The 23,844-nt window shown below is 44.6% G+C and overlaps 1 protein-coding gene across 3 annotated transcripts; it reads left to right on the forward strand.

Annotated features, from left to right (window-relative positions):
* The first annotated feature begins 41 nt into the window (after nucleotides 1-41).
* gucd1 (guanylyl cyclase domain containing 1) lies at nucleotides 42-23,179 on the forward strand. 3 transcript variants are annotated; one of them, XM_068055445.1, is made up of 7 exons: nucleotides 42-431; nucleotides 756-840; nucleotides 9,912-10,077; nucleotides 13,334-13,425; nucleotides 15,974-16,215; nucleotides 20,705-20,833; nucleotides 21,565-21,651. In XM_068055445.1, exons 1-6 carry the CDS (start codon nucleotides 422-424, stop codon nucleotides 20,821-20,823), a joined length of 714 nt encoding a protein of 237 aa, XP_067911546.1. In that variant the 5' UTR covers nucleotides 42-421; the 3' UTR covers nucleotides 20,824-20,833; nucleotides 21,565-21,651. The 3 variants fall into 3 exon arrangements, with proteins under 3 accessions (XP_067911546.1, XP_067911545.1, XP_067911547.1); XM_068055444.1 differs by having other exon boundaries at nucleotides 43-452; XM_068055446.1 differs by lacking the exon at nucleotides 20,705-20,833 and having other exon boundaries at nucleotides 47-452; nucleotides 21,565-23,179.
* The last annotated feature ends 665 nt before the right edge of the window (nucleotides 23,180-23,844 follow it).

The raw sequence follows: 23,844 nt of genomic DNA on the forward strand, positions 1-23,844 counted from the left end.
GCGAGTGCTCCTCCACCGTCCCAGGCGGCACCGCGGCGAGTGCTCCTCCACCGTCCCAGGCGGCACCGCGGCGAGTGCTCTTCCATGTCCCAGGCTGCCCTGAATCAGAAGGGCTCATTCGCCTACGTAATCAGTCTGACATAGAACTTTTTTCTACGGCAAATTACCGTTTTTGCTGTTCCGCGTTGAACCTGGCAACGCCACTTAACATATTTTCCCCTGTAATGGCTGCTGGACGGTATTTTCTCCCAGCGCCCGCCGCCCTTTCGGTGCCAGGCGGGGAGAAGCGGCTGGTGAAGGCGTAAACAAAGATTCGGTTTCCGGGCAGCACCATTGGAGTTTGACTAGCACCGGGGCCTGGTTGTCAGGGAGAGTGTAACCGCGGTAACGGCTCCTTCCGGCCCGGGGAGTGGCCGCGACCATGAAACCCAGTGAGCCGGAGATGCTAAGGGGTAAATGTGGGATCCAGGGCCTGGGACTGAGGCCGGGGGTGGGGGGAGAAAGAGACTGGGCCGGTGGTGGAATTGAGGAGTGGTAAAGAGTGACTGAGCCCTGGGGGGGGGGGGGGGGGCGTGGGGAGACAGAGACTGAGCCCTGGGGTGGGTGGGGGGGGGGGGGGGGAGTGACTTAGCCCCGGGCTGGCAGCCACCCTCAGTGCAATAATTAATTCCTGCCCAGGGAGGAGGTAACACTCAGCCTTGTTAACCCTGTTAAAATCCAGATGTTTATCAAGTTCTCTGCTTCTGTTCTCCCAGATGACTTGGTTCAGCTAAATGTTCCTGTGATTCAACAATCTTTTCACTGGGATTGTGGATTCGCCTGCTCCAGGATGGTGCTACAGTAAGTATAGATGCCATTTACACCCTCACCTCTTCCCCATCCCTGCTTAAACCCTAATGTACAACTTTGTCTTTTGGGAATCAATTGTTCTCATTGGGTTACAGGCTTCATCTTCAGCTAATGGAGGAAAAATACTGGAGCCATGGGTAGGCTGGCAGAATGGGCAGACTCAGTTTAATATCAATAAATGAAGGTATCAGGAAGTGTCATCCTTGATCTGATCCAATGTTGTCCAATAGAAATTGCTGATTAGCCACATGTGTGGTTACAGTCTCTCACTTTTAGCCACATGCACTAATTTTAGCAGCAAACACCTTACAGGCACTCATACAAACAGTAACTGTACTTCACGCGTGTATTTACTTAATACACATCTACCGCCATTCAGTAATCAAGGAACTAAAGCACCCGAGGGATTAAAGGAACAGTGGCAGCCTGGATGCAAACTAGGCTAAGGGACAGAAAGCAGAGAGTTGTGATGGGAGTGTGTGTGGGGGTGGGTAGGGGGGGGGGGGGGGTGTGGGGGTTGGTGGTGATAGGGAGTGGAGTATACAGCAATGTTCCCAGGGTCAGTATTAGGATTGCTGCTCCTTTTGATATATATTGGGTATACAGGACAGAATTGCAAAGTTTACTTAAGATACAAAACTCAAGAATGTCGTAAACACTGAACAGGCTAGTAATAGCCTTCGGGGGGCAGACACATCGCAGTTGAAATTTAATGCAGTGAAGTGATGCATTTTGATAGGAATGAGGAAAAAAGACAGACTTGCATTTATATAGCACCTTCCACAACCTCAGGTTGTCTCAAAGCGCTTTACAGCCAGTGAAGTACTTTTGAAGTGTAGTCACTGTTGTAAAGTAGGAAACACGGCCAATTTGCGCACAGCAAACTCCCACAAACAGCAATGTGGTAATGACCAAATCTGTTTTTGTGATGTTGATTGAGGAATAAGTATTGGCCAGGACACTGGAATTACTCCACCCGCTCCTCTTCAAAATACTGCCATGGGATCTTTTACACCACCTGAGAAGGCAGACGGGGCCTCGGTTTAACGTTTCATCTGAAAGGTGGCACTTCTGACAGTGCAGCACTCCCTCTACTGCACTGGAGTGTTGGCCTAGATTTTGTGCTCAAGTCCTGGAGTGGGACTTGAATCCACAACCTTCTGACTTAAGAGGCGAGAGAGCAATCCACTGAGTCACGGCTGAGGCAATATGAACTGAATGGTACAACTTTAAAGGGGCTGCAAGAACAGAATGAACTGGGAGTGTATGAACTCAAATCTTTGAAGGTGGCAGAACAAGTTGAGAAGGGTGATAATAAAATATGATCTTGGACTTATTAATAGAGGCTAGAGTACAAAAGTAAGGAAGTTATGCTAAATGTTAATAAAACATTGGTTGGGCCTCAGCTGGGATGTTGTGTTCAAATCTGGGCACCATATTTTAGGAAAGATGTCAAGGCTTTGGAGAGGATGTAGAAGAGATTTACTAGAATGGTAGCAGGGATGAAAGACATCTGTTATATGGATAGAATGGAGAAGCTGCAGTTGGTCTCCTTAGAGCAGAAACAGTTGAGAGGAGATTTAACAGGTGTTCAAAATCATGATTTTTTTAAAAAATTTGTTCGTGGGATGTGGGTGTCACTGGCCAGGCCAGCATTTATTGCCCATCCCTAATCGCCCTTGAGAAGGTGGTGGTGAGCTGCCTTCTTGAGCCACTACAGTCCTTGGGGCGGGGGGTAGGTACACCCACAGTGCTGTTAGGAAGGGTGTTGCAGGATTTTGACCCAGCGAAGTGAAGGAATGGCGATATAGTTCCAAGTTAGGATGGTGTGTGGCTTGGAGGGGAATTTGCAGGTGGTGGTGTTCCCATGCATCTGTTGCCCTTGTCCTTCTATGTGGTAGAGGTCGTGGGTTTGGAAGGTGCTGTCTAAGGAGCCGTGATGCTTTGCTGCAGTGCATCTTGTAGATGGTACACACTGCTGTCACTGTAAAGCCTGGCTACCCGACTAGACCCAACTACATATGTCTGGGTCGGGTCTGGATGCTGCTTCCGGGAAGTCACAGGATCAGACTTACCCATGACTCCCCACAATTCCAGCTGCAGTAATAGCCCGCTGCCAGATGAAGGAGATTCGTGTAGGGTCGGGCGTGAAAAAAAATTAAAGGGCTCCGGTCGGACTTTAATTTTATACCTGAGCCAGGCTTTATGCCACTATGCGCCGGTGGTGAAGGGAGTGAATGTTGAAGGTGGTGGATGAGGTGCCAGTCAAAGGTGCTTTGTCATGGATGGTGTCAAGCTTCTTGAGTGTTGTTGGAGCTGCATCCATCACACTCCTGACTTGTGCCTTGTAGATGGTGGACAGGGATTGGGGAGACAGGAGCTGAGTTACTCACCTCTGACCTGCTCTTGGAGCCACAGAATTTATGTGGTGGCCCAGTTCAGTTTCTGGTCAATGGTAACCCCCAGGATGTTGATAGTGGAGGATTCAGCGATGGTAATGTCATTGAACATCAAGGGGGGAGATGGTTAGATTCTCTGTTATTTGAGATGGTCATTGCCTGCCATTTGTGTGGCGCGAATGTTACTTGCCACTGATCAGCCCAAGCCTGGATGCTGTCCAGATCTTACTGTATTTCTACACGGACTGCTTCAGTATCTGAGGAGTCGCGAATGATGCTGAACATTGTGCAGTAATATCCTGGGACTGAGATGATTGACCTCCAACAACCACAACCATCTTCCTTTGTGCTAGGTATGACTCCAACCAGCAGAGAGTTTTCCCCCTGATTCCCATTGACTCCAGTTTTGCTACGGCTCCTTGATGCCATACTCGGTCAAATTGTGCCTTGCTGTCAAGGACAGTCACTCTCACCTCACCTCTGGAGTGCAGCTCTTTTGTCTATGTTTGAACTAAGGCTGTAATGAGGTCAGGAGCTGACTGGCCCTGACAGAACCCAAACTGAGTCAGTGAGCAGGTTATTGCTGAGCAAATGCAGCTTGATAGCACTGTTGATGACCCCTTCCATCACTTTGCTGATGATAGAGAGTAAACTGATTGGGCGCTAATAGAGTTGGACTTGTCCCGCTTCTTGTGCGCAGGATAGATCAGGGCAATTTTCCACAATATTGGGTAGATGCCTGTGTTGTAACTGTACTGGAACAGCTTGGCTAGGGGTGCAATAAATAAGGAGAAACTGTTTCCAGTGGCATAAGGGTCGGTAATCGGTGGACGCAGGTATTGGCAAAAGAACCAGTGGGGAGATGAAACTTTTTTTTTACACAGTGAGTGGTTATGAATGGAATGCGCTGCCTGGAAAGGTGGTGGAAGCAGATACAATAGTAAATTTCAAAAGAGAATTGGATAAATACTTGAAGTTAAGATGATTTACAGGGCCAAGGGAAAGAGCAGGGCAATGGAACTGAATTAATAGGTCCACCAAAGAGCCAGCACAGCTCCGATGGCCTGAATGGACTCCTTCTCTGCTGTATCGTTCTGTGATTTATCATGATCAAAAAACCCTCATAGACTCAGCTTTTCACCTTATCATTTCACCAGCAGACGTACAAAAAGGTTAATAGCATAAGAAATAGGAACAGGAGTCGGCCATTCTGCCCCTCAAGCTTGTCCCGCCATTTAATAAGATCATGGCTGATCTGTCCCAGGCCTCAACTTCTCTTTCGGGCCTGCTCCGCATAACCCTCAACTCCCCGAGGTTTCAAAAATCTATCTGCCTCCTCAAATACATTCAGTGACCTAGCCTCCACAACTCTGAGGTAGAGAATTCCAGAGATTCACCACCCTCTGAGAAGAAATTCCTTTGCATCTCAGTTTTAAATGTGTGCCCCTTTATTCTGTAACTATGCCCCTAGTTCGAGATTCCCCCACTATTGGAAACATCATCTTAACATCTACCCTGTCAAGCCCCCTTAAAATCTTATATGTTTCAATAAGATTACCTCTCATTCTTCTAAACTCCAATGAATAAAGGTCTAACCTGTTTACCCGTTCTTAATAAGACAATGCCTTCATCCCAGGAATCAGCCTAGTGAACCTTTTCTGAACTGCCTCCAATGCTCGTATATCCTTCCTTCAATACGGGGACCAAAACTGTATGCAGTACTCCAGGTGTGGCCTCACCAACACCCTATACAGTTGTAACAAGACTTCCCTATTTTTAAACTCTAACCCCCTAGCAATAAAGGCCAAAATTCTAGTTGCGTTCCTAATTATTTGCTGCACCTGCATGCTATCTTTGTGTTTCATATACAAGAACACCCAGATCCCTCTGTACTGCAGTATTTTGTAGTCTTTCTCCATCTAAATAATCTGCCTTTTTATTCTTCCTACCAAAGTGGATGATCTCACACTTTCCCACATTGAACTCCATCTGCCAAGTTTTTGCCCACTCACTTAACCTATCTATATCCCTTTGCAGATTCTTTGTGTCCTTGTCACAACATGCCTTCCCACCTATTTTTGTATCATCAGCAAATGTGGATACACTACACTCTGTCCCTTCCTCTAAGTCATTAATATAGATAGTAAATAGTTGAGGCCTTAGGACCAATCCTTGTGGCACCCCACTAGTTACAGCTTTCCAACCTGAAAAAGACCCATTAGTCCCGACTCTCTGCCTTCTGTGTGTTAGCCAATCCTCAATCCATGCTAACACATTACCCCCCAATACCCTGAGCTCTTATTTTGTGCAATAACCTTTTATGTGGCACCTTATGGAATGCCTTCTGAAAATCCAAATACACTACATCTACTGGTTCCCCTTTATTCACTCTGCTTGTTATATCCTCAAAGAACTCTAACAAATTTGTCAAACATGATTTCCCTTTCATAAAACCATGTTGACTCTGTTTGATTGCATTATGTTTTTCTAAATGTCCTGCTATTTCTTCCTTAATAATGGACTGTAGCATTTTCCCAATGACTGATGTTAAGCTAACTGGTCGATAGCTTCCTGCTTTCTGTCTTTCTCCTTTCTTGAATATGGGTATCACATTAGCGGTTTTCCAATCCGCTGGTACCCTACTGGAATCCAGTGAGTTTTGGTATATTATGACCAATGCCTCCACTATCTCTTGCAGCCACTTTTAAAACCCTTGGATGCAGACCATCAGGTCCTGGTGACTTGTCTGCCTTTAGTCCCATCAGTTAGCCCAGCACCTTTTCCCTCTTGATAGAGATTGTTACAAGTCCCTCCCTCCCATTTACACCTTGTTTAGCTATTGTTGGGATGTTTATAATGTCCTCCGCCGTGAAGATCGATGCGAAATATTGGTTTAAATTATCTGCCAGTTCCCTGTTACTTCCCCAGTCTCATCCTCGAAGGGTCCCACGCTTAACTTTAGCTACTCTCTTCCTTTTTATATACCCATAGAAGCTCTTATTGTTTGTTTTTATATTTCTTGCCAATTTACTCTCATCAATTTTCTCTCTCTTTATTTGTTTTTTTAGTCATCCGCTGTTGGTTTCTAAACAATTCCCAATGTTCACACGATGCATTGTGTGAATGAGTCTTGAGATCACTTGCTCATTGACTGTGTCAATTCCTCATTATTCAGTTACTGATCAGACATGTAAATAGCTGTTTATGTCCACTAATATTCTTTCTAAGCCCACCGACTCTCACAGCTACCTTGACTACACTTCCTCGCATCCTGTAAGGATTCCATTCCATTCTCCCAGTTTCTCCATCTCCGACGCATCTGCTCTGATGATGCAACCTTCCACAACAGCACTTTTGATATGTCTTCCTTTTTTCTCAACCGAGGATTCCCCCACCCCCCAATGTGGTTGACAGGGCCTTCAACCGTGTCTGGCCCGTTTCCCGCACCTCTACCCTCATCCCTTCCCCTCCCTCCCACGACAGCGACAGGGTTCCCCTTGTCCTCACTTTCCACCCCACCAGCTTCCAGATCCAGAGGATCATCCTCCGCTATTTCTGCCACTTCCAACGTGATGCCACCACAAAACGCATCTTCCCCTCCCCTGTCAGCATTCTGAAGGGATCGTTCCCTCCCTGACACCTTGTTCCCTTCCCACGGCACCTTCCCATGCAATCGCAGGGGATGTAATACCTGCCCTTTTACCTCCTCTCTCCTCACTATCCAAGGCCCCAAACACTCCTTTCAGGTGACGCAGTGATTTGTTTGTACTTCTTTCAATTTAGTGTACTGTATTTGCTGCTCACAATGTGGTTTCCTCTACAAATGGAGACTGGGTGACCGCCTTGCTGAGCACCTCCGCTCAGTCCGAAAGCATGACCCTGAGCTTCCGTTGCTTGTCATTTCAACACTCCCCTCTGCTCTCATACCAGCATTTCTGTCTTTGGCCTGCTGCTGTGTTCCAGTGAACATCAACGCAAGCTCGAGGAGCAGCACCTGTTCTTTTGGTTAGGCACTCTACAGCCTTGCGGACTGAATATTGTGTTCAATAACTTCAGAGCATGACCAGCCTTTTTATAATTTATTTTTGAACCATGTGTCTGCTTTTCATGTAGTCAGAGCTGCTCATTATTCGCTATTAACAGTCTCTCTGGGCTAATGCTTTGTCTTTCACCACAAGCATTAACATACGCTTTTGCCTTTGTCCCAGGACAGCTTTGTTATTTAATCTCCCTCTGCCCTATCAAACACTTTCCCCTTTGTTCTCTTCCCCCACCCCCCTCCCCTTCATTTGCTTAAAACCTAATTCTTTTCTAACATTTGCCAGTTCTGATGAAAGCTCACAGACCTGAAACGTTAACTTTGTTTCTCTGTCCAGCGGCCAGACCTGCTGAGTATTTCCAGTACTTGTTTTTGTTTCAGATTTCCAGCATCTGCAGTATTTTGTTTTTATTTTATGTAAATAACCACATCTGGATTTCCAGTTAGCCCCATGTGGCTAGTGACAAGCATATTGGACAACACTGAACTAGTGGTGGAACAGAGTGTGCACACAGATAAGGTTATTCAGCCCATCTACTCATCCTTGTATAGAAACCTACAATTGTTCCATCACAGCATCCAGTTTCCTCTTTAATGACTCCAGAGTTTTTGCCTCCGGGAATTCAATCCAGATCATTGTTTGTGTGAAGATGTGCTTCCTCAGAACAGTCCTGAACATGCCTTGTCATGCTTAACTTGTAATAGTCTGGAAGAATAGCTGCATATACCTTGTGCTGTAACGCAGAACCCTTGTGCCTCAGTGAGTTGATTGTAAGATCATAGTCCTCATTGCAAATCCCTCCACTTCTGCATTGCAGCCTGTTCCAGTTCCACATCCCAACTGACATCCTTCCCTGCTCTGTCCCTGGGTAACTGCCTGCATTGCCCCAACTGTACCTCCACCCTGCCTTCCCTGGGGATGAGAGGAAACATAATTGCACCTTTTAGAAGTGCTGAGTTCCAGTAGCATTGCACATGGCAGATTGCCCGGAGGTGTGTGGTGGAGTTTCAACTCAGGGCGTTGAATAGCTGAGGAAACATCTCTCATCAATCCAAGTCTGTTTCAGCCGGCTACTGAGTCACATTTCATCAGACGACCTGTCGGGCTGCACCAGTGTCTCAGTATATAGAAGGCCTGAGCAGTGTGCTGCTGAACCATGTAGACCAGGGGCTGAGGTTTGATCCCCAATCTCAGCTGAGTTAGCTGATCCTAGGCTAGAGCTGCAACAGGAGCACTACAACTTTTTTTTTATTCATTCATGGGATGTGGGCATCACTGGCCAGGCCAGCATTTATTGCCCATCCCTCATTGCCCTTGAGAAGGTGGTGGTGAGCTGCCTTCTTGAAGCGCTGCAGTCCATGTGGGGTAGCTACACCCACAGTGCTGTTAGGAAGGGAGTTCCAGGATTTTGACCCAGCGACAGTGAAGGAACGGTGATATAGTTCTAAGTCAGGATGGTGTGTGACTTGGAGGGGAACTTGCAGGTGGTGGTGTTCCCATGCATTTGCTGCCCTTGTCCTTCTAGTTGGTAGAGGTCGTGGGTTTGGAAGGTGCTGTCTAAGGAGCCTTGGTGCATTGCTGCAGTGCATCTTGTAGATGGTACACACTGCTACCACTGTGCGTCGGTGGTGGAGGGAGTGAATGTTTGTAGATGGGGTGCCAATCAAGTGGGCAGCTTTGTCCTGGATGGTGTTGAGCTTCACTTGAGTGTTGTTGGAGCTGCACCCATCCAGGCAAGTGGAGAGTATTCCATCACACTCCTGACTTGTGCCTTGTAGATGGAGGACAGGCTTTGGGGAGTCAGGAGGTGAGTTACTCGCCTCAGGATTCCTAGCCTCTAGCCACGGTATTTATATGGCTACTCCAGTTCAATTTCTGGTCAATGGTAGCCCCAAGGATGTTGATAGTGGGGGATTCAGCGATGGTAATGCCGTTGAATGTCAAGGGGAGATGGTTAGATTCTCTCTTGTTGGAGATGGTCATTGCCTGGCACTTGTGTGGTGCGAATATTACTTGCCACTTATCAGCCCAAGCCTGGAAGTTGTCCAGGTCTTGCTGCATTTCTACACGGACTGCTTCAGTATCTGAGGAGTCACGAATGGTGCTGAACATTGTGCAATCATCAGCGAACATCCCCACTTCTGACCTTATGATTGAAGGAAGGTCATTGATGAAGCAGCTGAAGATGAACTGGCTTGTGCAACACTGGGGTAAGGAGGGGGAGAATCAGCCAGCTTTCCTGCTCCTCAAGACTGTCCAGTGACTCCCTGCTAACAGGTGTGTCTGGACAGTGAGTCAAGAGGATCAGTTGTGATATTGCCCTCCATGGTTGAATGTCCTGACACTTGCTGGCTGGGCTTTTAGCTGCAGAATGGCTGTTTGGGTGAATGTCTCTCCTGCTGCAGGGATCTAGCAGGTTCCACCCTGGGATGGGGGGGTGGGGGGTGCAGTTTAAATCCTGTGTTTATTAATGTGCTACAGTTCCTGTTTAATGCAGCATTTTAATCAAGGAGCCTTACATAGTGCAGGAGGAGTCCAGGCTGGGAGTCGAGTTTTCACTGGGCATTGCAGAGTGACTGGTAACTCCCCGCTGTAGCCCTTTCTCTTTCTATCCTATATAAAGGTACCTCCATCCTGTGAGTGAGGAAGAATTTCAGACCACCTGCTGGCGATTGCAGCTCAGTGAAAGTGTCTGGACGATAGACCTGGCTTATCTGATGCAGCAGTTTGGTGTTGTGCACAGGTTCTGTACAAAGACATTGGGAGTGGACAAGGGCTATCGATACCAGGTGAGCTCAAAATATTCTCACCGCACGCACCAAATATCATGACAGCATCTGCCATCCAGTGGTCCTCTCCACTGTCACATTTTTAGCCATTCCTACTGTCTCCTCTTGCTGACAGTACCTTACTAAAGAAAGCCTGTAGCAGAAATCTTTCTTTCTCCAGTTGTAGTCCTGTCCTGTCCTGATGGTGCTGACTCTTGCAGGGGTATGGTTTCGCTGGCACTGCAGCCCCCTCGCAACTCACCCAATTGCCCGAGCTTGTGCCAGAGCTTACATGTGAAGCCAGGCTATTTGCCAGTGGAGTCTGACCCTCTCCTTATTCCATGTTCACACTGACTCAGTTTCTGGTGGGACTTGGTGTATAGGGAGCAGGGCCAGGATCATTGGTTGACATCTCCCACCCTAAGGCCAAATTGTTAGCGCCATGCATTCTGTTTATTTCACTATTAATTTCTACAGCATTGCAATGATAAGTTTAAGTTTATTTACAGTGGGCTTCTTAATTTAACACCAATGTTTGTGTCACTGAACAGAATCCTAACAGCTACAGCAATATTACACCGTGAAATTTGAGTGATGAGTGGAACCTCGTCTTTTTCTCTCTTTCAACTTCTCTCCTGTCGTCTTCCTCTTCCCAATTTATAAAATTGAGATTGTCACAAATACAGCAGTGTAGATTACACCAGTAGTTCTGTGCTCATGTTTGTTTCCCCTTTTGATAATACTAGAATCCTTGTCAAACTCTTCATTTTACCTTAGTCTGTTGCACAGATTCCAGAACTTCTGGGTTCAGCCCTTTCCAGATGACTGAATTATTTCTACTTCAATATTCCTAATCCAGGAACATTTCTGTACTTCCAATGATTCTCCATTTTTGAGGATGGGTGGGATTACACGTCTTTCTGCTGGGTGAACTGTGTCTGATTTCAGTTATGAGAGAAATCAATGATTTGTATTTATACAGAGCCTAATCATGTCTATGGGATACCTTCAAACACATTACAACCTGTGAATTACATCGCATTATTATTCAAATCATCATCTGTGTCTATCTGTTGCCTGTTTCTCAGTGCCTGTTCATCTGTTGCGTGGCCAGAATCCCACGGTCTGATCAGGTTCTTCACGGTCCTGATTGCTGATAATTATCCCAAATTTGTACTCATCCATTTACCCCCTAGACTTTGTCTTGTCTGTGACTGGATTAAAAATAGAACTTGCATTTATTTAGCTCCTTTCAAGACCTCAGGATGCCGTAATGTGCTTTACAGCCAATGAAGTACTTTTGAAGTATACTGTTACGACCAGGTGAGAAAGGTGTCTAGGGGTCCCTTTTAGCCTTCAGCTGGTCTTACTGTAACAGGGTTTAATTTTAAACACACCATGTTTTTAGCTCCCCTTTGGTGAATCCTTGTTCGCCACTTTCCAATTATAAGGCAAAGAAACCAGCACAAACAGGCTTTCTTAAGTTTAAAGAAGAAAAGTTGAAATTTATTAAACTTAAACTCTAATTTGGTTAATGCCTATGGATACATACCACGCCCCACGCTAGCATGCATACGATACACATGCAAATAGAGACAGAAAAGAGCAGAAGAAAAATAAAGTGGAAAAGTTTGAGGCAATATCTGAAGAGTTGTTGTAATGGTTCTTCGAGCTCAATGTAGAGTCCTTTATTGTAGGTAGATCTTGCTTTTCGTTGGGGCCTAGTATTCTTACACCTTGTTCGCTGTAGGAGGCTTTTCTCTGTTGGGATTCATGTGTCTTCAGTGGATTCAGAGGCTTGTGGGAAAGAGATGGGAGCAGACAGGAGAGAGATCTTCTTAGTCCAGGAGCAAACAGCTTTCTGCCCAAACTCTTTGTACAAATTCAAAAAACTCAGGTTGCCCAGCAGGTTAGTCATGTGACTAGCTGGTTTGACCATGTCCATTTGTGTATTCGGCCATCTTAGCAGTTAACCTAGAATGCGAGCTCCCCCACCTTCAATGTCTGTTGATCAAAAGTTCATTGTGGGTTGGATGTTAGGGAATGGCTGCTTTGTCCTTCCAAACACTGTCTGTTAATATGCAAATGTCTTTTCCAGCCACAACTGATCTGTTTAACAAGTCCTTTATTCGCTCCAGTAACAGTTTAAAATCAAAGTTCATGACAAAATTAATGTGCCTTGTTCTTGGCAGGTGGGGGCCTAGCATGACAATACTCAGTGTTGTAATGTAGGAAATGTAATGTGGCAGCCAAGATGAGCACAGCAAGCTCCCATCAACAGCAATGAAATTAATGAACAGATAACCTATTTTAGTGATGTTTATTGAAGTATAATCATTGGTCAGTGCACCAGGAGAGCTCCCCTACTCTTCTTCGAATGGTGCCATGAGAACTTTTACATCCACCAAACAGGTTTCACATTTCATCTGAAAGACAGCATCTCTGACAGTGCAACACTCCCTCAGTATTGCACTGTCGTAACATAGATTTCCATGAACACAAATTACCTGAAAATACTCAAAATTCTGTTAGAACAATTTCTAAGTTTTCAATTTCAAAAAATCTGTATGTCTTCAGGAGTTTTTGAGCTGAATTTTCAAGAGTAATAAAAAGGGTGACTGAAAAGGAATTCATTCTCGATAAACAATCTGTTTTCTTTACTAACTTTAAAAAAAAACTATGATCACATATCTGCTGATCGTAAGATGCGTCTGTGAGAATTTTATAACAATTAATAAAGTTCAACTAAATGTAATCACTTTTTGAAATAAACCTTGAAAATTCAATCTCTTAATTGAGAAAAGAAAATTCCTATTGGATGCAAAGCTCATGACTCTTGTTGATTCAGATTGCATACAGGGAATCTTTACAAGTTGTCCCTAGATTAATGGATCAATTTAATTGTGTTTTTTTAATTTGGTTTAAAACATTTTAGTAATTTCACTTACTGAGAAATGGTGGACTAATTTTTTCAAAAGGAATTTTGAGTGATTTGATTGGTTCATTGACAAAACCGTGATGGTGCACTGTTTGCATACAAAATTCCATTCTAATTGTTTGAAGAAGTTGTTTCCATTATAAATGTTGACATGAGAAGTAACATTTATGGATAGGAAGTGCAGACAATACCCCCAAGACCTTTTAATATATTAATATTGATATACCTGTGCCACATGATTAGTTGTCACTCAAGGTGTTTGGACAGATATCTCATGGGGCTCTATGGGGTATGATTTCTCTTAAAGAAGTGACCCGCCCTTTCCTTTCCTTTCCTCAGTCATTCTATCGGAAACATTTCGACACCGAAGAGGACCGGGTAAATCAGCTGTTTGCTCGTGCGGAAGCAAATGGTGTTCAGGTAGAAAAGAGGTAGGAAGCTGTAACTTTAATGTGACCCTGTGATAAATGAGGTGGAGTCAAGGCCTGTTCATTTACAAGGTGCAGAGATTGTGATGTTACTCGGAAGGATGGATGGTGTGGCACTGGGGAGTTGGTTGAAGTAGTTAAGGGGGCCATTTGGGCAGAAGGGAGAGCTTTACTCTGTCAGATTTCACAATTAAACACCATTTTATTCAAATATCAGATAAATGCTAATTTCTTTTTTACCTTTCTTACAGTATATTAACATGACTGAAAAAAATGAATAAACATATTCATAAATGGGAGGACATAAGGACCTCAAGTATACAGCATATTTTTGTCTCAGATTAGTGTTGCCTGGCGATTGGCTCTTGGTTTCACATTGACTCTTATTGCATAGCACTCCGCATGATTGGCTTTCTATTGCACAGTTTCTCCCTGTGATTGTCTGATGTCTCCCTGTGATTGGCCCCTGGCTATTACAGGCATTTCTCTGTCTGATTGTGTGTAGAAAGCCCTGTCAGGCACACTGGTCAGACAAGGACATTGTTGGCTGGTAAACTAGCTGCAGCATGTCTGGGTTATGCAGTTCTCCATGTCTGATCGTTATCCTTTCTGAGAATTCTCTTTACTGTGTGCTTATGCTATAATGTTAGATTATGATGCCTGTTATTGTCATGTGTGTGTATTTCTTCAGATTGTCTAAATATTACGAACACTATTCCATCTTGTATCAAAGGTCTTGTGTCCAGTGCATGCTTCCTGTTTGCCATGCTTACTTCTTGCTGCCTTGGTTTTGTCACACCTTGTCATGCTGTAGTGTTGGTGACTCAGGTCTGTTATCTCCCAGATAGCTGGTGCTGTCGTATCACTGATTATAATATACTCATTAGTCATTGGAGAACACCATGTGACTCGCACAATCCACACCCCAGTTCTTGCCTCCACCCCTCATCCATTCTGTGACTGTACCCCAGTCGCTAACTGCTCCAATCATTCACAACCCTTTCCTTACCAATGCTAAACCCATTTCTCCAACCACCTTCAATCTACTGCACCACAAGCCAACGACATATATTACACCCACAGGCTGTTCCTTCATAAAGCTTCAGTGTCATGGGCCAGTATCACAGGAGCTTCGCAGTAATGCACAGCATGCATTTCTGATAACATATTTGCTTTCCATCACACCTACATCCCGTCGCACTTTATGAATCCTCTGAGCTCCTATGTGCAACACCATGGATGATCTGCTAGTGTTTAAATCTTATTGACAGTAATATTTTCTAACTCCAGCTGTACCTGTTCATATTAAGTATGCGGGGGATAGACCAAGGGAAGATGACCAGGAGAGTGTTGGTATAATCAAATCTAGAGATAGCACAGGCATGGATGAGGGTTTCAGCAGCAGATGAGCTGAGGCGGAGATGGAGCCTGGCGACTTTATTGACATGGAAATGGGTGGTTTTGGCGGTGGCGTGGATATGTGGTCGGAAGCACAACTCGGGGTCAGATATGACATCAAGGTTGCGAAAGGACTGGTAAATGATGGCTGATCTCATTGTGGTCTTAACTCCACTTTCCTTTCTGCCCCCCATAACCCTTGACTCCCTTGTCGATCAAAAATCTGTCGAACTCAGCCTGGAGTATATTCAATGTCCCAGACTCCACTGCTCTCTGGGGAAGAGAATTCCAAAGATCGATGACCCTTTGAGAGAAAAAAATTCCTCCTCATCTCAGTCTTAAAAGGGAGACCCTTTTATCAAAAGATATGCGGATAGTGTGGAAAATGGCATTGAGATGGATCAGCCATGATCTGGTTGAATGGCAGAACAGGCTCAAGGGGTTGAATGGCCTACTCCTGCTTCTATTTCCTATGTACCCATTTTCATTTCCATTTCTTGCTTTTGTGAGCCAATGCCACCTTAAACTTAGCTCCAAATGGAAATTTTCTCCAATTGTTTTATTTTGAAGGGATGCTGTCCCTGGAGAGGGGTAGCAGCAGGCCAGAGAAGGTTCCAAGGCAATCAGGAGCCCTCACTGTGAAGCAGAAGCCAAAGCTGTCACTGGAAGTGCTGTACCTGCCTCAGCACTGTCTCTCCCAACAGAGTTAACAATAACTCAAATCCAAACTTTGTGGGACCTGGTGGGTGACCTGAGAATTGGAAGACCCTGTAGATTCACGCTGCTCAGGGCAAAATGAGGCACTTGAGCTGGGGATTGGGACCCCATCTGGGACTATAGGGTTCTGTGTGTGTGTTTAATCATTTCTTGGAGGATGAGTCGATCTCTATCTTGAGGAAAACTTTTTTCACTCAGTGGGTGGTTGGAATCTGGAATGCACTGCCTGAAGGGGTGGTAGAGGCAGGAACCCTCACAGCATTTAAGAAGTATTTAGATGAGCACCTGAAACACCATTACATACAAGGCTACGGGCCAAGTGCTGGAAAATGGGATTAGAATAGTTAGGTGCTTGATGGCTGGCACAGACACGATGGGCTGAAGGGCCTGTTTCTGTGCTGTATAACTCTATGACTCTTATCTGTCCCTGGAACAGGTCTGTCACCATTCAGGAGATCCAGGAGCACCTGGCCAAGGATCATGTGGTCATCGTACTGGTGAATGCAGTCCTGCTCGTCTGTGACCTCTGCTCAGCTCCGGTCAAGTTCTGTTGCCTACTGCCCATTGGACAGAAATGTTTCTGCAGGAAGCCAGACTATCAGGGACATTTTATTGTGGTGTGTGGCTACAACAGGAACTCGGGCTGCATCTTCTACAACAACCCGGCTTATGCTGACAGTAAGTGGAGCTCAGCAATCCACTGAGACAGGGAAGGGGAAGCTCCCTGAATCCGTGAATCGGTCGTTGCTACCAGTCCTGTGGGACCTCACCTTCTTTGGCCTCTTTGTCTCAAGAGACAATGGGTAAGCGCCTGGAGGTGGTCAGTGGTTTGTGAAGCAGCGCCTCACCAGAGTCCACAAATCCTTCTCTTCATCAGCTCTTGTAGAACCAACCAGGGAAGAGACTATTTTAGATCTTGTCTTGTATAATGGGATAGAGTTAACTAATAATCTTACATTGAGGGATCCCCTGTGGAAGATTGATCATAATATGATATAATTTCACATTGAGTTCTTGAGTGACGTAGATAAGCCTGAAACTAGAGTATTAAATGTAAATAAAGCCAATTATGTAGGTATTAGGGGAGAGCTGACTGAAGTAGATCAGGAAATTAGATTAAAAAGTAGAACAGATAAACAATGGTGAACATTTAAAGAAATATTTCTCAATTCTCAATGAATATACATTCCATTGAGAAATAAAAGCTCGATGGGAAAAGAGATCCATCCTTGGCTAACTATAGAGATTAAGAATAGTATTAGATTAAAAGAAGAGGCTTATAGTATTGCAAAGAAGAGTGGTAAGCCTGAGGATTGGGAGAGTTTTTTAGAAACCAACAAAGGATAGCAAAATTGATAAAGAGGGAGAAATGGAATATGAAAGTTAACTAGCACAAAAGTATAAAAACACGTAAGAGCTTCTCCAAGTATGAAAAAGCAAGAAAGATGTGAAAGTAAGCATTACTCCCTTCGAGACTGAGACCGGAGGAATTACAATGGGGAATAAGGAAATGGCAGAGACATTAAACTATTATTTTGTATCTGTCTTCACAGTAGAAGACACAGAAAACATACCAAAAGTAGTGGGGAACCAAGGGGATAATGAGAATGAGGAACTAATATTAGTAAAGAAATAGTCCTGGAGAAATTAATGAGACTAAAAGCCAAAGAATCCCCATGATTCTTAGAATGAGATTTATATTTCGAGTTACAGCACTGAAACAGGCCCTTCGGCCCACCGAGTCTGTGCTGACCATTAACCACCCATTTATATTAATCCTACACTAATCCCATATTCCTACCACATCCTCACCTGTCCCTATATTCCCCTACCACCTACCTATACTAGTGGCAATTTATAATGGCCAATTCACCTATCAACCTGCAAGTCTTTTGGCTGTGGGAGGAAACCGGAGCACCCGGAGGAAACCCACGCAGACACAGGGAGAACTTGCAAACTCCACACAGGCAGTACCCAGAATTGAACCCGGGTCGCTGGAGCTGTGAGGCTGCGGTGCTAACCACTGCGCCACTGATCTGATGGCCTGCATCCTAGGACTTTAAAAGAGGTGGCTACAGAAGTAGTGGATGCACTGGCTGTGATTTTCCAAAAATCCCTAGATTCTAGAAGGGTGCCTGTGGATTTGAAGGTAGAAAAGGTAATATTGCTATTTAAGAAAGGAGGGAGAGCGAAAACAGTGAACTATAAGCCAGTTAGCCTGACATCAGTCATTGGAAAAATGCTGGAATCCATTATTTAGGAAGTGGTAACAGAGCACTTATAAAATCATAATATGATTAGGCAGAGTCAGCAAGATTTTATGAAAGGGAAATTGTGCTTCACAAATCCATTCGAGTATTTTGAGGATGTAACTAGCATGGATTGAGGATTGGTAAATGGATAGAAAACGAAGAGTAGGGGTAAATGGGTCATTTCAGGTTGACAGGCTGTTAGCACCGGAGGTGCCGCAAGATTCAGTGCTGATTTAGGTGAAAGGACCGACTGTAATGTAATCAAATTTGCTGACAATACAAAGCTAGGTGGGAAAGTAAGCTGTAAGGAGGCAGTGTCTGCAAAGGGATATAGATAGATTAGGTGAGTGGGCAACAAGGTGGCAGATGGAGTATAATGTGGGGAAGAATAGACAAACTGAATATTTTTCAAATGGTGAGAAATTATTAAATGTTGGTGTTCAGAGGACTTGGGTGTCCTTGTACACAAAACATAAAAGTTAGCATGCAGGTACAACAAGCAATTAGAAAGGCAAATGGTATGGTGGCCTTTATTGCAAGGGGTTGGAGTACAAGAGTAAGGAAGGTTTGTTGCAATTGCACAGGGCTTTGGTGAAACACACCTGGAGTACTGTGCACACTTTTTGTCTTTGTACCTAAGGAAGGATATACTTGCGTTAGAGGGGGTTCAACGAAGGTTCACTAGATTAATTCCTGAGAAGAGAGCGTTGTTCTATGTGGAGAAATGGAGTAGAATGGGCCTATACTCTGGAGTTTAGAAGAATATATGTTTCAATGAGATCACCTAAAATTATGAGTGGGATTGACAGGGTGGATGCTGAGAAGCTGTTTCCTGGTTGGAGAGTCTAGAACTAGGGATCATAGTCTCAGGATAAAGCACGGCCATTTCGGACTGAGATGAGGAGAAATTTCTTCACACAGAGGGTTATGAATCTTTGGAATTCTCTAGCCCAGAAGGTTGTGAATGCTCAGTCATTGAGCATATTTAAGACTGAGATCAATAGATTTTTGGACTGTTAAGGGAATCGAGGGATATGGGGATGAGTGGTTGTGTGGCCTCCTCCTGCTCCTATTTCTTATGCTATGCAATTTTCCATCTGGCTGCGGGTGATATTCAATCCCTTTCCTAATTAGGTAGGAAAGATGAGAGGAACTTGCATTTATATAGCATCTTTCATGGCCTCAGGAAGTCACAAAATATTTTACAGCAAATTAAAGACTTTTCAAATGCAGTCAGTGTTGGAACATTACTCTGTATCTAACCTGTGCTGTACCTGCCCCGGGAGTGCTTGATGGCACAGCGTAGAAGGAGCTGCATCTCCGTGATGTTGGCTGGGGGATAAATATTGGTCAGGACACTGGGAGAAGCCTCTTTGAATAGTGCCATTAAATCTCTTACGTCTACATAGGGATAGACGCTTGCCACCTGAGTTATTGGGTATGTTACAGAAACTGGACAGCAAGACTGGTGTCCTCTTTAATAATTAATTTTTAGTGACTATTAATATGTTAACTATATTCGCACCACTATTACTTTTTCCATTCAGTTCTACCTTTCTCAATGAGTCTTTAACTGTTGAGACTGGAAGAAGGTGTTGAATGTGAAATGTTTGTTATTGTCTTTGTTGCGAAGAGAGACATGTTGTCGAAGCTTTTCGTCTTGCACTCATCAGGACAATCCGCAAGAATAACCAAATTGAGGGAAAACAATGACTTTATACTGTACAAGAAGAGAGTGCTGATTGATTGGCAAGTGAACTCTGGTAGAGGCGTTGCCATGGAGAATGCACCAGTTTACGGTGACTTGACTGTTCACTGCTAAGCTGTGTTTGAAATTTAAACCAGGCAGCTTGACTCTGATTCCCCTGAGGAATGAACCAGTGAATGGCTGTCACTTATTTTGTTTAGCTGGAACAGGCGGAATCACATCTAATGTTGGGTACTGTACTTGCAAAACTCAAAAAACGGGCTGGTTGGGTATGTTCCGTAGGATGGAAAGGACATGTTTGATATGATCCGCCAGCCTTTGGGACGTATGGGCTATATACCTAGCATCACACTGGCATTGAAATTCATATATCGCATTACTCATTTATGTGATTGGCAGGGTGCCTTTCTGGCTCAATGGCAGCAACCTGTTAGTGGCGAATACTTCACGTGTTGCTACTGCATAGTAGCAGCTTGAAACAGCTAGCTTCACTTGTTGCTCAAATTTTGGGATACACCAGGGTAAGCTGAGGTAGACTGGGCACTATTCAGGGCCGAAAATGACGGCCTTAAGCCCGTTCATAAGTTTAAGCGATATACAGTGAGAAATGATCTGATCAGGGTAGTCATTGTCACACAGGATATTTTTGATTCGCCCTATTTCAGCATCAAGCTTGCATGATGAGCAAATGGCTTGGGCCCTAGTTACGAGGTTGCCACTGTTCGCCACGGGCAAGGTACGGGCCGTACCTGACCAGCTCGTGCTTGCAAAACTCAAAACACAGTATCCAACATTAGATGTGATTCTGCGATTGGATAACATTTGCTAAATAATCCTCAGCGTGCTTGGAATTACGCTAACAACCAATTTAAGATTCAGTCGGGCCTTTCAGTATGGCGCATTTGCGCATATTAATACACGGGGCCCTGTTCTTTGCAGACAGAAAGAATGTGTACAAACATTGTGCCTGTTCCAGCTAAACAAAATAAGTGACAGCCATTCACTGGTTCATTCCTCAGGACAATCAGAGTCAAGCTGCCTGGTTTAAATTTCAAACACAGCTTGGTAGTTAACTATCAATCACCGTAAACTGGTGCATTCTCCATGGCAACGCCTCTACCAATCAGAGTTCACTTGCCAACCAATCAGCATTCTCTTCTCATACAGTATAAAGTAATTGTTTTCCCTTACATTGGTATTCTTTCAGATTGCCCTGATGAGTGCAAGATGAAAAGCTTCAACATGTCTCTCTTTTCAGCAATACTCAAGTTCTGTACTGCCAAACGATTCTCTCCTTTTCCTGGGTCCTATAATTTCTCTGTTTAATGCCCTGCCTGTAAGTAAATGCCTATGTTTTTTTATTAATTCATGGGATGTGGGCATCACTGGCTATGCCAGCATTTATTGCCCATCCCTAATTGCCCTTGAGAAGGTGGTGGTGAGCTGCCGTCTTGAACTGCTGTAGTCCATGTGGGGTAGGTGCACCCACAGTGCTGTTAGGAAGGGAGTTCCAGGATTTTGACCCAGCTACAGTGAAGGAACGGCGATATAGTTCCAAGTCAGGGTGGTGTGTGACTTGGAGGGGAACTTGCAGGTGGTGATGTTCCCATGCATCTGCTGCTCTTGTCCTTCGAGGTGGAGGTTGCGGGTTTGGAAGGTGCTGTCTAAGGAGCCTGTCATCCATCACTCCCCCCCCCCCCCCCCCCCCCCCAACCACCCCTCCCACTCCAGAGTTTTAAACTTTTCTTTTGTCTTTTCTACTTACCCTTTTGGGGACTGCTTATTTGGCTTGGACTGCAATTGACCTCAACACCCTGAGCTAGGGGAAGGCGAAGTGTATGTATGTGTCACATTGACTAAGCCGGGGGTTTGGTTTCGCCATGACACCTCCATGGTTGAATAGCTAGTCGACACTTGGACAGATTCTGACCAGTTGAACAGGGCTGCCGGTCCCGGTCTGACCTTATCCCATCAAGGGCCAGCGCCTCAGTAGAATAAATTAAAAAAAAATGTGAGCAGTTTTTGAGTCGAGTGTTGATTGACATTTGCCCTGTTTCTGCTCTGCAGGAGTCTGCTGCACAACCGTAAGTAACTTCAACGAAGCCCGCACGAGCTACGGGACAGATGAAGACATCCTGTTTGTTTACAAGGACAGCTGATTACAGTATCACAGAGCAGGCTCCTCACTCCAATACACATACTACCTAAGGATATAAGGTGGAGGCGTCGCAATTGCATTCCTCGCTTTGCACAGTGCGTGTCCAATTTCTGTCGCTGCACAGTACCCAAAGTCTGTTTCCGCACCCCCCCCCCCCCCCCGCCCACCCCAGTTCCCCTAATGATGGTCACTTATTGGACAGAATCTTTATGCAACTCCTCCTGTCGGCAGTTCCTTCCCTTTTACTTGAAACGTGCCGAGTAATCTCACTGAGAAATCATATCATGGTGAAAAGTAACTTGATTCAGCCTCGGAATACGGTCCACACTTGGCTATCGTATCAGGTTTCCGTTGACTGCTCAGTTTATTGCTTACGAGCCACTTTGAGTTAAACTGGTTTTGAATGCTAGCGTCAAACCTGACTGTTTCCATGTATCAGACCTTACTATAGAACTAAGGAAAGCCTTAATTCTGGTAAAATGCTTTGGTTTCACATGCTGAAAATGCTGCTGTATGATTTTTTTTTTACAGGCGGATGGTGAGGAACTGTTGGCCACAAACTCTGTCTTTAATTTAGTATGCGACAGAACACGATGTTTTGTTGGTTGCTGCATTGCTTCAGGATTGCTTTTGCCCAAATGACCTTTAATCAGGATCAGCCTCTTGCACTGCCTCAGCTGAGGGTCACCAGGTTCAACAACCTATACAAGTCGAGCACGTTGAAATGAGGGCCAGGCATCCAGAAAGCTCTGGGCCTGCCCTCCCCTGTACAAGATGGCGAGTTCCAGGGCCAGCCCTGTCTTGGCAGTTAATAATCCCATGCCGAGCCTGGCTCTAACTGGAGCAGTCTGTAGCTCAGTGTCACAGTCTGTCCTAAGGGGTGAGAGAAGAATTTGACTGACTGATTCCATCTTGACCAAGACTGGTATTTCCATTCATGCACCTTTCAAATAGGATTCTCGGCATAAAATGCTAAATGGGATACTGTGTGTCTGGAAGCTTTTAATTAAAAAAAAATCATTTAGTGAAGGATTTCCTTTAACTTTATAGAGAGGACAATATACCCCAACCACAATATATTGCAGCCAATCTGCATAGAAAATCAGGATAATTAAAAAAAGATTCTGTCCCTCATAATGTGGAAGCTCATTGCACCTAAAACATCAGAATCTCAGTCCCCAAACCCCAGCTGTAATTCATCTCCCCCCAAACCTCACCCAAATCTTGTCCAATTTTGGATTGGCAAAAGGCAGTGACCCTGTTGGTTGGTCTTGTGTTTCTAAAATTGAAGTGTTCAGTTGTTTGCTGCGCGTCACTAATATTGGGAACTCAGTGACTCAGCGGCTGTTGGATGCACTTAAATTCTGTCAGGCGTTTTGAGCCCGACCCAGGATATTGACACAGCTCATCTGAGGCACCATTTCTCCTTTTTGTTCATGGTGTTCTGATCAATGTTTCAGTGTGTTTTATAATCAGGTTTATTTGAATATCATAGTGTCTAATTAAAAGATGATTTGATAAGTATTCCAGGCTGGATTTCTCAACAGTCTTTTCTTGGACAAATGTTTAATTGTAATGGACTTCAGCGAACTCGCTGGGAGAGGTGCTCAGGGAGCCCCGTTTCACTGGAGGGGGAGTACATAGTTGGATCCGACGCACTAGAATTCCCACCCTAAATCTCTCTACCTCCTTTAAGATGCTCCTTAAAACCTACCTCTTGGACCAAGCTTTAGCTCTAATATCTCCTCCTTTGGGTTGGTGTCACATTTTGGTGTCATAATGCTCCTGTGAAGTGTCATGGGACATTTTACTATGTTAAAGTTGCTATATAAATGCATGATCTGCAGTTTCTGGCTAATGGTTTGTGTTTTACACGTGTGCAGTATGGGTGCTGCCGACAGATGGGATGTGTACAGCTTTTAGGAAAAACAGGGTAGCTAAATTTCCCTTGTAACAAAAAAAGCTGCATATATTTGTCTGGAATAATGGCCATTAACATTGCAGGAACATACAACCTTGAAACCTGCCATTTCTCGTTATCAGCTAAAACGAAGGCAAAATACTGTGGTTGTTGGAAATCTGAAATGAAAATAGAAAATGCTGGAAATTCACAGCAGGTCTGGCAGCACCTGTGAGAGTGAAACAGTTAACCATTTAGTTCTGTTGAAGGGTCATTGACCTGAAACCTT

The sequence above is a fragment of the Heterodontus francisci genome, chromosome 23 (genome assembly GCF_036365525.1).
Source record: "Heterodontus francisci isolate sHetFra1 chromosome 23, sHetFra1.hap1, whole genome shotgun sequence".
Classification (NCBI taxonomy): Eukaryota; Metazoa; Chordata; class Chondrichthyes; order Heterodontiformes; family Heterodontidae; genus Heterodontus; species Heterodontus francisci.

What these genes read in the sequence shown, in the direction of transcription:
- gucd1 (XM_068055444.1), top strand. Translation starts at nt 422, where the DNA reads ATGAAACCCAGTGAGCCGGAGATGCTAAGGG. An exon ending in TGAGCCGGAGATGCTAAGGG is followed by an intron (nt 453 to 755) that starts GTAAATGTGGGA and finishes CTGTTCTCCCAG; the next exon opens with ATGACTTGGTTCAGCTAAAT. An exon ending in TGCTCCAGGATGGTGCTACA is followed by an intron (nt 841 to 9,911) that starts GTAAGTATAGAT and finishes TCCTATATAAAG; the next exon opens with GTACCTCCATCCTGTGAGTG.